Source organism: Pseudophryne corroboree, chromosome 10 (assembly GCF_028390025.1).
Source record: "Pseudophryne corroboree isolate aPseCor3 chromosome 10, aPseCor3.hap2, whole genome shotgun sequence".
NCBI lineage: Eukaryota > Metazoa > Chordata > Amphibia > Anura > Myobatrachidae > Pseudophryne > Pseudophryne corroboree.
Genome location: NC_086453.1, coordinates 101524920 through 101541356, shown reverse-complemented (window position 1 = coordinate 101541356; position 16437 = coordinate 101524920). Strand labels below are relative to the sequence as shown.

Genomic DNA, 16437 nt, shown 5'->3' with positions numbered 1-16437 from the left:
TTGTAAAAGGGGTACTGCATATACAGCCTCCTTTTGTGCCTCCAGTGGCACCTTGGGATCTCAATGTTGTGTTGAGTTTTCTAAAGTCACATTGGTTTGAACCACTCACCACTGTGGACTTCAAATATCTCACATGGAAGGTGACGATGCTGTTAGCCCTGGCTTCAGCCAGGCGTGTGTCAGAATTGGCGGCTTTATCATATAAAAGTCCTTACTTAATTTTTCATTCTGACAGGGCAGAATTGAGGACTCGTCCTCAATTTCTACCTAAGGTGGTTTCTGCATTTCACATGAACCAACCTATTGTGGTACCTGCGGCTACTAGGGACTTGGAGGACTCCAAGTTGCTTGACGTTGTCAGGGCCCTGAAAATATATGTTTCCAGGACGGCTGGAGTCAGAAAATCTGACTCGCTGTTTATCCTGTATGCACCCAACAAGCTGGGTGCTCCTGCTTCTAAGCAGACGATTGCTCGTTGGATTTGTAGTACAATTCAGCTTGCACATTCTGTGGCAGGCCTGCCACAGCCAAAATCGGTAAAAGCCCATTCCACAAGGAAAGTGGGCTCATCTTGGGCGGCTGCCCGAGGGGTCTCGGCTTTACAACTTTGCCGAGCAGCTACTTGGTCAGGGGCAAACACGTTTGCGAAATTCTACAAATTTGATACCCTGGCTGAGGAGGACCTGGAGTTCTCTCATTCGGTGCTGCAGAGTCATCCGCACTCTCCCGCCCGTTTGGGAGCTTTGGTATAATCCCCATGGTCCTTACGGAGTCCCAGCATCCACTAGGACGTCAGAGAAAATAAGATTTTACTTACCGATAAATCTATTTCTCGTAGTCCGTAGTGGATGCTGGGCGCCCATCCCAAGTGCGGATTGTCTGCAATACTTGTATATAGTTATTGTTACAAAAATTCGGGTTATTATTGTTGTGAGCCATCTTTTCAGAGGCTCCTTTTCGTTTTATCATACTGTTAACTGGGTTCAGATCACAAGTTGTACGGTGTGATTGGTGTGGCTGGTATGAGTCTTACCCGGGATTCAATATCCTTCCTTATTATGTACGCTCGTCCGGGCACAGTATCCTAACTGAGGCTTGGAGGAGGGTCATAGGGGGAGGAGCCAGTGCACACCACCTGATCCTAAAGCTTTTATTCTTATGCCCTGTCTCCTGCGGAGCCGCTATTCTCCATGGTCCTTACGGAGTCCCAGCATCCACTACGGACTACGAGAAATAGATTTATCGGTAAGTAAAATCTTATTTTTTGGAGTGTTGCAAAATAAACTGACAAATAATGTCATCCCACCAATGTGCCGATAGTTTAAAGTTGTTACAGTATTTCAGGCATCTTACCCTTTAGTTATAATTTGTTTACATCAGGGCGTCTTGTCCTTTTGTCAGGGACACACAAGATGGGTGTGCTTTGAGATTTAGAGTAGGTTTTTAATATCCCATTTTTCCAAACGGTTTCTGTACTACCTAATAGTCATTAAATAGTAATGTCATTACTATTTTTATTTGGGCCAGTAATACTAGTTAGTCTGGAGCTTATAGAATACAATTCCAGACCCCATTATATTACTCCTACAACGGTTCTTAGTTGATGTTTTTATTGCCCCCGTTCATGAATATTTTACTTTCTTTAGATAGTCATAGACTTCACATGCCTTCCTGGTGATAAAGTAACACTTTATTTCTACTAATTAATAAAATAATTTCTTAACTTCCGTCTTTGAATGCATTGCAGTGTTGTTATCCAAACCCCCCCCCCCCATCCCCCTCTCTTTCCTAATTAACTTCTAAAAAGCCCTCGGCAGGGCTTCTCACATGTCCCAGAACTTGTCCCAGTAGATCTTGTGCATGGCCAGCAGAGCCTGATCATCATAGGTGTGTGCAGGGCACCCCCTAATGTCCAGCACCCCGATCTCACATGCCTGATGCAGCGATCGCCAAGCAGGCTGATTACTGTCCCCTCTGCGCTGCACCCTGTCAGGACTGCATTACTGACCGGATGCCTGAGTTAATCAAGGGTGCCACTGCCACCGGCTTTCAAACTCCTGGCTCCATCTCCATGTACAAAAACTGTGTGATGTGACGTGATGACGTCATGCTCCTCGCACGCCCACCCGTCACACCCGCCACACGCCCACCTCTCTCCTTTTATTCTATGCCAACGCCAGCCACTGATGAGGATCACCATGCAGCCAGCGTTCCTCTTAGGAAGACAAATTCAATACTGGCAGGCGGTCGGCAGCAACATTGACACGTCACTCGTTTTTCCAGCAGTAGCAGTACTAGTCTGCGACTGTCAGTGAGTGACTGACTTGTAAGTAAGCTGCTGCAGCTTGCAGGGGAAAGAGAGGGGGATCCAGACCAGGCTGAGGAGGAGCACTGTAATTGCAGTGAGTGCCATCAGGGGTGTTTGTTTGGTGCACACTACAACATCTGACAATGCATCTTCATTACTAGGATTGGTACAAGGGTGGATATTTTATATTGCGTTGACCATCAATAGATGGTGCTAGACACGCCCAAAAGGCGGTGCTAGACACACCCCTCCGACGGTGCACCCCCTAATAAAATGTGCTGCGCACGCCTATGCTGATCATGTGTTATCTGAGACACTGGTCTCCACAGTGGGTATGTGTGAGCGGCATAGCTTAGCTGAGACAGACAAAAAACCTTTTCTGGGGCACACTTTCGCATTGATATCAATAAACAGTGAATAACGAAAAAAACATATTTTAACATTATACCAATCCTATTCCTAAGTGTTCTGATAAAGCTCATAGAAAAGGGAAAATTGTGTAACTTCAAGTAATACCAAGTGCAAATTTGGGATTGTAAATTTATTACATTTCATTTCTGTTTACTGGGATTTGACGTAGTTCTCGTTGTACTATAATAAAATATTACTTATGTGTTTGTGGCCGAATATTGTTTTCAGAAGACTGTACCGGAGTACGAAAATCACCAAAGAGAAGTTAAAATATATATATATTTTTTTTACGGCGCAGCTCCCGTCTAAATTGACGGGAGCTATTCAGTTGTCTTGTGCTGCTGGGAGCGAGTGCCGCGGGCACCCATTATTTCTGATCACACCTTTAGCAGAACTTTGAGGTGGAGAGAGGAAATCCGCCCAATAGCAGCACACCCAGTATTTTTTCGCAGGGTTTAGCCGCTTTACGCATGAAAACCTGGTGCATTTGGGCAAAACATGCATGATAAGTAATGAGCACCCATTAACTCGCGCCCAGCAGCACAAACAATTTAATATTGCACTTGAGACTTGACCTGCGCTAGCGAGTAAACACTTTAATCGCCCCATAATAATTGTATGAAATCCTTTCTTTTGCAGATTAATTCCTTAGTAGTTTGGTACTATGAGCACTTTTACTTGATTTTACTTATATTTGAATTCTTGTGATCAGTGACAATGGCATGAAAACCAGTGTCTACGGCTCAACTCCCTTAAATTGAGTTTGACCTGTATAAAACAAAAACAGAAATTGTGTTCTTGAAACAATATACAGTAACACTCACCCAATAGTTTTTTTTTTTTTTTTTTAAGTAAATTGATATGTAGTGTTTGTGTATTCTCTGATTAGTAAAATTGAACTTACAGCCTAAAACTAGTACCACATCTAGTTCAAACAGAACTTAACAACAAAAACAGTATATCTCAATTGTAAAGCGCAACAGTATATGCTGGCGCTGTATATGTAATTTAATAAATAATAATCCGTATACACAAATTAACTTGCCACTGTAATAGCATTCAGTGTTTTCTTGCTGGACTCATTCTGTTGTCTATTGTTTCACTGCTTCTTATATCCACCTAGGGGTGTATTTAATTACCCGCGGTCAGTGACTGCAGGTAATTATGTTCCCGGGGGGCTATCCAATTATTTCCGATGCAGTGCTCTCCTCCCCCTGATGCCGGCAGTTATCTGGGATTATGCAGTGGCTCCCAACACATAATCTACGAAAAGAGGCCTTCCGGGGGGGGTGCGATAACACATGGGATCCAGGACTTGGGATCCGGTCTCTAGGTCGACCACTATTGGCTGACAGTAACTAGGTCTCTAGGTCGACATGTTCTAGGTCGACAGGTCAAAAGGTCAACATGAGTTTTTTTCACGTTTTTTTTTTCTTTTTTTTGAACCTTTTCATACTTTGGAACGGTAACCTGCATGAAGCATGACGAGGGAAGCGGGTGCACGGTGCATTAATTGGGGTTCCCGGTCACTCTACGAAGAAAATGACAAAAAACCCCATTAAAAACTCATGTCGACATTTTGACCTAGAGACCCTGTCAACCTAGTTACTGTCGACCAATAGTGGTCGACCTAGACACTGTTGACCTAGTTACTATCTACCTTCCATACCACACCCCCAGGACTTATCCTTGATCCCATGTGTTTTCGCGCGATCGCAGATCCAATTTCAACTGTTCAAAACGGCCTCTAATTGGATACCATGATGATGATTATTGGTTATTAATCGCGATATCTGTCCGTTTTGATCGGCCAAAATGGCATCTGTTCTAATTGCATACCCCCCCTAGAGTGCAGTAATTATGCAGTGCTACTCAGTGTGGATTTCGATAGATAGAATTATGATACACATATGCAGTATGTACAATGTTCTAACTGCGTATGCTCTCCATCTTTCAACACTTAGGTTGCTTGTGTTTCATATTTAAAAAAAGCACGGTGCACGTGGGAAGTAGTACATGTGGGTTATGATTCATGTTACTCAGAAAAGGGATTGTAAGAGACAGCTGCAGTAACTTGAGACATCACAAATCTAAATGCTAGTTATCACTCTTTGAAAACAGATCACGGTAGTGGGTGCAAAGCACCAGACATAAAACTAATAGATAAACAAACGTATAATTTGTATAAGAAAAGGTCAGGCACCAATTATATTCATGAAGAGCAAAGGCAATATTTCCTAAAAAATAAAAAAATGTGGCGTGGAATCAGATATGAAAAAAGCTGTCACTCAAAGGGCGTCTATTTTGTTCCGCCTTTTATACATTATTCGTCTGTTACAGTTTGGGTGTTGACTTATGATTCTGAGAATATTCAATACCTTAATGTAACTATTGTTTTATCTGTATTTTTCTTCTGGTCAGGTGATGGTGCGTATACTTTTATTGCTGTCACTGCATCTACTTGTCTGTTTGTTCCTGTATGCATTCATGAGGCCTTTGCACTTGTCTGCCATTCTGTTCTGCTGTCTACAAATAAGCGTTTTATATTTTCATAGTGCACAGAGCTACATAATTCCCATTTACTGAGTTTACATCTCATGCAGTGTCTATCATCTCCATGGTATGTAAGGTGTCTATATTAAATGTATGCGTTGCAGATATACTGTTTTTGTTCAGTATTTTCACTCTAGAAAAATGTAGCTCAAACCTAGTAACACAGTATTACAGTAGGTGGGTAGCTTTAATGATTGCGTTTCTTTTGCATTCCTAAGGTCATTTTTTCAGCCTAAAGCAGGAGGAACTAAAAAGAAAGAAGAAAGGAAGTCTGAAGAGCGTGAGCCTCCAAAAGCCAAATGTTCCGATGATCAAATGTAAGTGCACACTTTCACCGAAACTAAAATAATGAAGTGGAGGTGTCATTTTTGGGTGATTTGTGGTGTTTTTTTTTTTTTTTAAATTGAATGTGTAAAGGGCCCTACACACTGGCCGACCCGCCGCCGAGCTGCCCGACGCCGAATACGGCCGACGAGCGACCCGGCGGCGGGGGGGGGGGGGGGGGGGGGGCAGTGACGGGGGGAGTGAAGTTTCTTCACACCCCCCGTCACGCGGCTCCATTGAAGTGCAGGCAAATATGGACGAGATCGTCCATATTGGCCTGCATGCACAGCCGACGGGGGACCAGCGATGAACGAGCGCAGGGCCGCGCATCGTTCATCGCTGGAGCCTCCACACTGAAACATATGAACGAGTTCTCGTTCATTTATGAACGAGATCGTTCATATCTTTCAAAAAATCGGCATGTGTGTAGGGCCTATAAGTTTTTGCATTTGTTCAAAAGTTGATTTTATGCCATCACAGAAGTTTAACATAATCATTTATTGGGAGGTTAGATTTGGGGAACATGGCCCTTCCCAGTTATTGGTAAAGGTTTTTTTGTTTTTAGTACACCGTTGCAACGTAAAGTGTTTGCGATAAAAGAATGTTTAACAGCATGTTACTGCTGGTCACCAAAAAAGAGAAGATAGAATTAATTGTATTTTTCTAAATGTTATATATAAAATATATGTGTTGGTTACTTTAATAAATACCAAATGCAGCTCCCATTAGGTATCTGGTGTACCTGATAGAAACTAAGAAGACAATACCTTTATAGCAGAGGTGTAAGAAAGCGCTGATAGGTATTTATTAATACATTAAAAAAGTGTTTCCATAAAATACACATTTATGTTACAAAGAATCATCTTCCTTTAAACAACATTTCTTTAACCAGATAACTGTTATTATTAAACACCGTTTCGAATTGAACCTTCTGTAGCAACAATTGTTGCAAATATGTCATTAGATCAATATTTATCATATCCAATATGCAAATTGCTTTCATAAATGTACCTTTTACTGATGGTTAAATGGACAGCCGTTATGCTCGACCTTCCATATGTTACTATAAATTGACAGGTCTCCGATATTTATTCAGGGTCAGCGGCGTCAATGAGTGTCTCCCCTATAATCGACTCTGTACATCTTCGACATTCACAGTAGCGGCTTTAGGGGGTCATTCCGAGTTGATCGCTAGCTGCCGTTCGTAGCGCAGCGATCAGGCTAAAAATCGGCATTTCCGCGCATGCACCGCAATGCGCAGGCGCGTCGTAAGGGTACAATGAGCATTGTGGGTTTGCACAGAGTGTAATGAACATTCCAGTCGCACGGCCGAACGCAGGAAGATTGACATGAAGTGGGCGTTTCTGGGTGTCAACTGACCGTTTTCAGGGAGTGCTTAGAAAAATGCAGGTGTGGCTGGGCAGACGCTGGGCGGGTGTGTGACTTCAAAAGCCGTCCCTCCGGCGTTAGAATCAACGCACACGAAGAGTAACTACAGGGCTGGTCTTGTTTTGCACAAAAAGAATTTGCAGGCGCTCTGCTGCACAGGCGTTCGCACTTCTGCAAAGTAAAAATACACTCCCCAGTGGTCGGTGACGATGCGTTTGCATGGCTACTAAAAACTGCTAGCGAGCGATCAACTCTGAGTAACCCCCTTAGTTGGTTAGTCTTGTTAAGAAGAATGAACAGCTCCGGTCTTTGCTGTATACTTGATCCGGCGGTAGTGGTACCAGCATAGATGTAATGTTTGCAACTGGGCAGTGTAGCAGATGCCGGTCTTTTGTTGTATATGCATCACCCACGGCGGCGGCGTTGGTGCAGCTTTCCTGTCCACGACACCCAGGGAGAATATAACCTGTGGCGAGCCACCGTGGTCGCAAGGGGCTTTTTAGTGTTCGCCCCGCTGCCGGCATTCTGGCGGACGGGATCCCGCTGTCGGGATCAGGACAGCCAACATCCTGTCCAGCCGGCGTTGTTGCAACTTTCCCGTCCCGGGATGCCGCAGGTGTCAATCATTCTGGAAACCAGCGGTGTATGGAGACTGCTCGCACTGTGATAGTTGTAGGCACACGTATATGCAGGACTACACTAACCGCCACTATTTGAACCTTCTAAAGTATGATTGTCACGATAAAGGAAAGCGAAGATTGGAATCGGACAGCGTCCTCCCTCCCTTCCAGGTTCCAGGTTTCATACTTCATATATGTTCACCAAGTGAAACCAGTGCCTACGGCTATCACAGTGCGAGCAGTCTCCATACACCGCTGGGATCCGGAATGATTGACACCTGCGGCACCAACGCCGGCTGGCCAGGATGCTGTCTGTCACGATCCCGACAGCGGGATCCCGTCCGCCAGAATGGCGGCAGTGGGGCGAGTGCTAGAAAGCCCCTTGTGGGCATGGAGGCTCACCACAGGTTATACTATCCCTCTATGGGTGTCGTGGACTTCCGGCTGCGGCATTTCACCGAATGTCTGTACTGTGACTGCCGGGACCCCGACTGGCGGTATTTTAACTGCTTCCCGTTAAGATAGGTCTCCATTTCCATACACCAAAATTACACTCCAAAGTTAGAACCAGCAGCAATTTTATTTAGGTGCACTGGTAACCAAGCTCCTGGTATCCGCTTTGGCTTAGAATAGTTTCTACCTAACTCCTTTAGTGTTGGAAGCTATGCTATACTGTACCTCTATAGCAGCTGCTTGTTTCTTCATTATAGTCTCAAGTGTCCCAAGTGCAACCTTTTCAATAGGATAATGAAGTGCGATAGATGTGGGAAGCAAATGAGTTTGAAAACGAAGTGAACGTAGAGCTTTATAATTGGTCCCCTTTATGTGTTTAAACTGGCAATGCCAGGCTAAAAAATTACCACATCCACTCTCCCAAATGCTTTACCAAAGATGACCAGGAACTAATGAGGCATTTTACCCTTTTGGGTCAAAAAAAAATGACATTTACATATATATATACACATATATACACACATATATATATATATATATTCACATATATATATATATATATATATATATATATATATATATATATTCACATATATACACATATATATATATATATATATATATATATATATTCACATATATACACATACATATACATATACATATATATATATATATTTCTCTATCGTCCTAAGTGGATGCTGGGGTTCCTGAAAGGACCATGGGGAATAGCGGCTCCGCAGGAGACAGGGCACAAAAAAGTAAAGCTTTTACCAGATCAGGTGGTGTGCACTGGCTCCTCCCCCTATGACCCTCCTCCAGACTCCAGTTAGATTTTGTGCCCGAACGAGAAGGGTGCAATCTAGGTGGCTCTCCTAAAGAGCTGCTTAGAGAAAGTTTAGCTTAGGTTTTTTACTTTACAGTGAGTCCTGCTGGCAACAGGATCACTGCAACGAGGGACTTAGGGGAGAAGTAGTGAACTCACCTGCGTGCAGAGTGGATTTGCTGCTTGGCTACTGGACACTAGCTCCAGAGGGACGATCACAGGTACAGCCTGGATGGTCACCGGAGCCGCGCCGCCGGCCCCCTTGCAGACGCTGAAGAGAGAAGAGGTCCAAAATCGGCGGCTGAAGACTCCTGAGTCTTCATAAAGGTAGCGCACAGCACTGCAGCTGTGCGCCATTTTCCTCTCAGCACACTTCACACAACAGTCACTGAGGGTGCAGAGCGCTGGGGGGGGCGCTCTGAGAGGCAAATAAAAACCTTATTAGAGGCAAAAAATACCTCACATATAGCCCACAGAGGCTATATGGAGATATTTAACCCCTGCCTAACTTCAAAAATAGCGGGAGACGAGCCCGCCGTAAAAGGGGCGGGGCCTATCTCCTCAGCACACAGCGCCATTTTCTCTCACAGAAAAGCTGGAGAGAAGGCTCCCAGGCTCTCCCCTGCACTGCACTACAGAAACAGGGTTAAAACAGAGAGGGGGGGCACTGATTTTGGCGATATTGTATATATATAAAAGATGCTATAAGGGAGAAACACTTATATAAGGTTGTCCCTATATAATTATAGCGTTTTTGGTGTGTGCTGGCAGACTCTCCCTCTGTCTCCCCAAAGGGCTAGTGGGTCCTGTCCTCTGTCAGAGCATTCCCGGTGTGTGTGCTGTGTGTCGGCACGTGTGTGTCGACATGTATGAGGACGATGTTGGTGAGGAGGCGGAGAAATTGCCTGTAATGGTGATGTCACTCTCTAGGGAGTCGACACCGGAATGGATGGCTTATTTAGAGAATTACGTGAGAATGTCAACACGCTGCAAGGTCGGTTGACGACATGAGACGGCCGACAATCTATTAGGACCGGTCCAGGCGTCTCAGAAACACCGTCAGGGGTTTTAAAAACGCCCATTTACCTCAGTCGGTCGACACAGACACAGACACGGACACTGAATACAGTGTCGACGGTGAATAAACAAACGTATTTCTCATTAGGGCCACACGTTAAGGGCAATGAAGGAGGTGTTACGTGTTTCTGATACTACAAGTACCACAAGAAAGGGTATTATGTGGGAGTGGAAAAAACTACCTGTAGTTTTTCCTGAATCAGATAAAATAAAATGAAGTGTGTGATGATGCGTAGGGTTACCCCGATAGCAAATATTGGCGTTATACCCTTTCCCGCCAGAAATTAGGGTACGTTGGGAAACACCCCTTAGGGTGATAAGGCGCTCACACGCTTATCAAGTGGCGTTACCGTCTCCAGATACGGCCGCCCTCAAGGAGCCAGCTGATAGGAAGCTGGAAAAATATCCTAAAAAGTATATACACACATACGGTGGTTATACTGCGACCAGCGATCGCCATCAGCCTGGAGATGCAGTGCTGGGTTGGCTTGGTCGGATTCCCTGACTGAAAATATTTTATTCATGTAGAGCATTTAATAGGATGCATTCTATATATATGTATGTGAGATGCACAGAGGGATATTTGCTCTCTGGCATCAAGATAAGTGCGTTGTCCATATCTCCCAGAAGATGTCAGGGACACGACAGTGGTCAGGTGATACAGATCCCATACGGCAGATGGAAGTATTGCTGTATAAAGGGAAGGAGTTATTTGGGGGTCGGTCCATCGGACCTGGGGACCACAGCAACAGCTGGGAAATCCAACCTTTTTTACCCCAAGTTACATCTCAGCTAAAAAAGACACCGTCTTTTCAGCCTCAATCTTTCCTTTCCCATGAGGGCATGCAGGCAAAAGGCCAGTCATATCTGCCCAGACATAGAGGTAAGGGAAGTAGACTGCAGCAGGCAGCCCTTTCCCAGGAAAAGAAGCCCTCCACCGCGTCTGCCAAGTCCTCAGCATGACGCTGGGGCCGTGCAAGCGGACTCAAGGTGGGGGGGTAGTCTCAAGAGTCTCAGGGCGCAGTGGGATCACTCGCAAGTTGACCCCTAGATCGTACGAGTATTATCCCAGGGGTAAAGATTGGAGAGTCGAGACATCTTCTCCTCGCAGGTTCCTGAAGTCTGCTTTACCAACGGCTCCCTCCGACAGGGAGGCAGCATTGGAAACAATTCACAAGCTGTATATCCAGCAGGTGATAATCAAAGTACCCCTCCTACGACAAGGAAAAGGGTATTATTTTTCCACACTATATTGTGGTACTGAAGCCAGACGGCTTGGTGACACATAGTCTAAATCTAAAATGTTTTGAACACTTACATAAAAGGTTCAAATCGAGATAAAGTCACTCAGAGCAGTGATAGCGAACCGGAAAAAAGGGGACTATATGGTGTCCCTGGACATCAAGGATTACCTCCATGTCCAAATTTTGTCCTTCTCATCAAGGGTACCTCTGGTTCGTGGTACAGAACTGTCAATATCAGTTTCAGACGATGCCGTTTGAATTATCCACGGCACCCCGGGCCTTTTTACCAAGGTAATGGCCGAAAAGATGTTTCTTCAAAGAAAAAAGGCATCTAAATTATCCCTTACTTGCACGACCTAAAAAGGGCAAGTTCCAGAGAACAGTTGGAGGTCGGAAGAGCACTATCTAAAGTAGTTCTTCGACGGCACGACTGGATTCTAAATATTCCAAGAATCGCAGCTGTTTTCCGACGATACGTCTGCTGTTCCTAGGGATGATTCTGGACACGGTTCAGAAAAAGGTTTTTCTTCCCGAGGAAAAAGCCAAGGAGTTATCCGACCTGTCAGGAACCTCCTAAAACCAGGAAAGGTGTCTGTACATCAATGCACAAGAGTCCTGGGAAAAATGGTGGCTTTTTACGAAGCAATTCCATTCGGCAGATTCCATGCAAGAATTTTCCAAAGGGATCTGTTGGACAAATGGTCAGGGTCGCATCCTCAGATGCACCTGCGAATAACCCTGTCGCCAAGGACAAGGGTATATCTTCTGTGGTGGTTGCAAAAGGCTCATCTATTGGAGGGCCGCAGATTCGGCATACAGGATTTGATCCTGGTGACCACGGACGCCAGCCTGAGAGGTTGGGGAGCAGTCACACAAGGAAGAAACTTCCAGGGGGTATGGACGAACCTGGAAAAGTCTCTTCACATAAACATTCTGGTACTAAGAGCAATCTAAAATGCTCTAAGCCAGGCGGAACCACTCCTGCAAGGAAAACCGGTGTTGATTCAGTCGGACAACATCACGGCGGTCGCCCATGTAAACAGACAGGGCGGCACAAGAAGCAGGAGTGCAATGGCAGAAGCTGCCAAGATTCTTCGCTGGGCGGAGAATCACGTAATAGCACTGTCAGCAGTGTTCTTCCCGGGCGTGGACAACTGGGAAGCAGACTTCCTCAGCAGACACGATATTCACCCGGGAGAGGGGGGTCTTCATCCAGAAGTCTTCCACATGCTAATAAACTGTTGGGAAAGACCAATGGTAGACATGATGGCGTCTCGCCTCAACAAGAAACTGGACAAGTATTGCGCCAGGTCAAGAGATCCACAGGCAATAGCTGTGGACGCACTGGTAACACCTTGGGTGTACAAATCAGTATATGTGTTTCCTCCTCTGCCTCTCATACCAAAGGTATTGAAGATTATACGGTGAGGAGGAGTAAGAACAATACTAGTGGCTCCGGATTGGCCAAGAAGGACTTGGTACCCGGAACTTCAAGAGTTGGTCACGGACGACCCGTGCCCTCTACTTCTGAGAAGGGACCTGCTACAACAGGGTCCCTGTCTCTTTCAAGACTTACCGCGGCTGCGTTTGACGGCATGGCGGTTGAACGCCAGATCCTAAAAGGGAAAGGCATTCCAGAAGAAGTCATTCCTACCTTGATTAAGGCAAGGAAGGAAGTCACCGCGAAACATTATCACCGCATTTGGCGAAAATATGTCGCGTGGTGCGAGGATCGGAGTGTTCCGACGGAGGAATTTCAACTGGGTCGTTTCCTACATTTCCTACAATCAGGATTGTCTATGGGTCTCAAATTGAGATCTATTAAGGTTCAAATTTCGGCCCTGTCAATATTCTTCCAAAAAGAATTGGCCTCAGTTCCTGAGGTACAGACTTTTGTTAAAGGAGTACTGCATATACAGCCTCCTGTGGTGCCTCCGGTGGCACCGTGGGATCTAAATGTAGTTTTAGATTTCCTCAAATCCCATTGGTTTGAACCATTGAAAAAGGTGGATTTTAAATATCTCACATGGAAAGTGACTATGTTACTGGCCCTGGCTTCCGCCAGGAGAGTATCTAAATTGGCGGCTTTATCTTATAAAAGCCCTTATCTAATCTTCCATTCGGATAGGGCAGAACTGAGGACTCGTCCGCATTTTCTCCCTAAGGTGGTATCAGCGTTTCACCTGAACCAACCTATTGTGGTGCCTGCGGCCACTGGCGACTTGGAGGACTCCAAGTTGTTGGACGTTGTCAGAGCCTTAAAAATATACATTTCAAGGACGGCTGAAGTCAGAAAATCTGACTCGCTGTTGATACTATATGCACCCAACAAGTTGGGTGCCCCTGCTTCTAAGCAGACGATTGCTCGTTGGATTTGTAACACAATTCAACTTGCTCATTCTGTGGCAGGCCTGCCACAGCCTAAATCTGTTAAGGCCCATTCCACAAGGAAGGTGGGCTCATCTTGGGCGGCTGCCCGAGGGGTCTCGGCATTACAATTCTGTCGAGCAGCTACGTGGTCGGGGGAAAACACGTTTGTAAAATTCTACAAATTTGATACCCTGGCAAAAGAGGACTTGGAATTCTCTCATTCGGTGCTGCAGAGTCATCCGCACTCTCCCGCCCGTTTGGGAGCTTTGGTATAATCCCCATGGTCCTTTCAGGAACCCCAGCATCCACTTAGGTTGATAGAGAAAATAAGAATTTACTTACCGATAATTCTATTTCTCGGAGTCCGTAGTGGATGCTGGGCGCCCATCCCAAGTGCGGATTATCTGCAATACTGTACATAGTTATTGTTAACAAATTCGGGTTATATTGTTAAGGAGCCATCTTTAAGAGGCTCTTTCTGTTATCATACTGTTAACTGGGTTTAGATCACAAGTTGTACGGTGTGATTGGTGTGGCTGGTATGAGTCTTACCCGGGATTCAAATTGCCTCCCTTATTGTGTACGCTCGTCCGGGCACAGTACCTAACTGGAGTCTGGAGGAGGGTCATAGGGGGAGGAGCCAGTGCACACCACCTGATCTGGTAAAAGCTTTACTTTTTTGTGCCCTGTCTCCTGCGGAGCCGCTATTCCCCATGGTCCTTTCAGGAACCCCAGCATCCACTACGGACTCCGAGAAATAGAATTATCGGTAAGTAAATTCTTATTATATACACACACACACATATATATATATATATATATATATATATATAACATTTACACATAACTATTCCACGTATATTTACTGTTAATGATCTGCATAGAAAGTATGAAGGTATTTTCGCTTTTGAATTTCTGATGAAAATGAATGCACCTCTCAGACTGCACTATTTCTTTGATTCTTTTACGTTTTTAGTAATGAACGTCCCTTAAAAGAGAGAAATAGGACATCCCAGCATAAAGATGGCGAATCCCCCGTAAAACGCGCACCGAAGAAGTCTACGCAGGTTCTGGAGAGCGACAGTGAAGATGAAGAACCAATGGATGTTGAAACATCAAAAAATGGAAAAGAGGATACTGTTGCAACTGATTCTAAATCAGAGGTAACTAAAGGTCCAATATCCCAATCAGTCTTTATTAAACCACCTTTTTTATTTCTTGAGCTATTTCCATGCTTTTTCTCTATCGTGCTCACATATAATTTGTGGATTAACGTATAATCTGGCCACCTGTAATGTTAAGCATGTCACTGTGTTTTCTTTTTTATACTTGCTACGGTTGTAGATTCAGTGGATTGTATGTAGACCACACAGCCACTAGGTGGCATATTTGCACAACTGATAATACTTTGTGTTTTCTTACTGTGTTCATGACCCTGCGGTATCCATATAGAATTAACTCCTTCATGCAGCTGACTTTTTTCATTCTTTGGCTGCTTCAGTACATAAATTATTTCTATTTCTCTGCCGAAATATCCCAAATGGCCTATTGGGTTTAGTGGTTCTCCTTAGAGACATTAAGGAAAGCTCCCAAACTTATTTTTCATGAATATTTCGGAATTGATCATGAGGAAATCTGTGTAGCTCCTTTTTCTGCTTACCTTTGCCTTCAAATCGTATACATTAATCCACTACACTGCAGTTCTAAGGCCACAAGTAGGCTTCCTGATGTGATTTGAAAAACAAGCAAGTAGTATTACCAAATAATGCTGCCAACTCGTAACACATCTCGAGTAAACTGGCACTGGGACATAGGAACAGTGTTTTCTAGTGTCAGACATATTAACAAGCATTTTACAGTAATTTAAAATAAAACTTACTATGTGATCCCTGTAAGGGTACCTAGGGTGTTTTAGTAGCATGGCAGCATTATGTTGACAAAGTAAAAAAACAAAAACCTAACATTATCCCTTTTTGCCTGCTACTTCTGTTTGTCATGAATTCAGATGGGAAGGCGACGCTAAATTCCATAATTAAGCTGGGTACACATATTAAAGATCACACGGCTGATCGGATTAAAAGCCCCCGATCAGCCAAGTAGTGTGTGTACCCAGGTTGACCCCATGTGACCCGGTACACACTGAGCTACAAATAGCTCAGTGTGTACATTCTTCTATGAGGATCAGGTGGTCGGCAGTTTAATTATTAAACTGCACATACGATGCAACCTCCCAATCTGACCCGTTGCAAGAGTGTTAAAAGCCACTTATCGGCTATCGCTCCTTCATACACCCCTTATACAATTGCCGGGGCGATCATGTGATGAATGTATAGATATTAGATTGTTTCAAAAGCACTTCAAATAGATTTTTAGTATTACAGAGGGTATTTGATTATAAAAAAAACCCTCTATTCTTAATAATGATTTATTTCCTGTTTTTCCACTGCAGAAGTAGTCTAGAGAAAGCAAATTAAGCATAGAAACAATGTTTGCACCTTCTTAGTACAAATGTCCGTTTTAACAACTGTGTTAAACGTGTTAGCCCTTATTTTCTCATTTACATTAGCAGTCCAGAGCTCTGGTAGATTTAAAATGAATGTATTTTGTTTATTGCTAAAAGGCCATTCTAATATAGTATGCCTGTTGGGTTGTTTAGGAGGAAAAAACTGCTAAGCACAGGATTTATTATCCTTTGTATAGTGCCCATATATTTATACAGCAATTTACAGACAATATTTGGGCATTCACACTTTTTGCTTGCTTTTGGGTAAGAGGGGCTCCTTTTGTGATACTCGATAGACTAAGGGGGGTTTCAGTTAGCCGCGATAACATGGTAATTTACCGCAATCTGACTTTTTGCAG

At 44.2% G+C, this 16437-nt stretch overlaps 1 protein-coding gene across 2 annotated transcripts in view; it reads left to right on the top strand.

The window, feature by feature from the left end:
- Window positions 1–16437, top strand: part of LIG1 (DNA ligase 1) — a 359710-nt gene that overhangs the window by 71705 nt on the left and 271568 nt on the right. For both annotated transcript variants that reach the window (XM_063942666.1, XM_063942665.1), the window contains exons 3-4: window positions 5491–5589; window positions 14552–14738. In XM_063942666.1, coding sequence (XP_063798736.1) covers window positions 5491–5589; window positions 14552–14738 — 286 coding nt within the window. The remainder of the gene's footprint in view (window positions 1–5490; window positions 5590–14551; window positions 14739–16437) is intronic.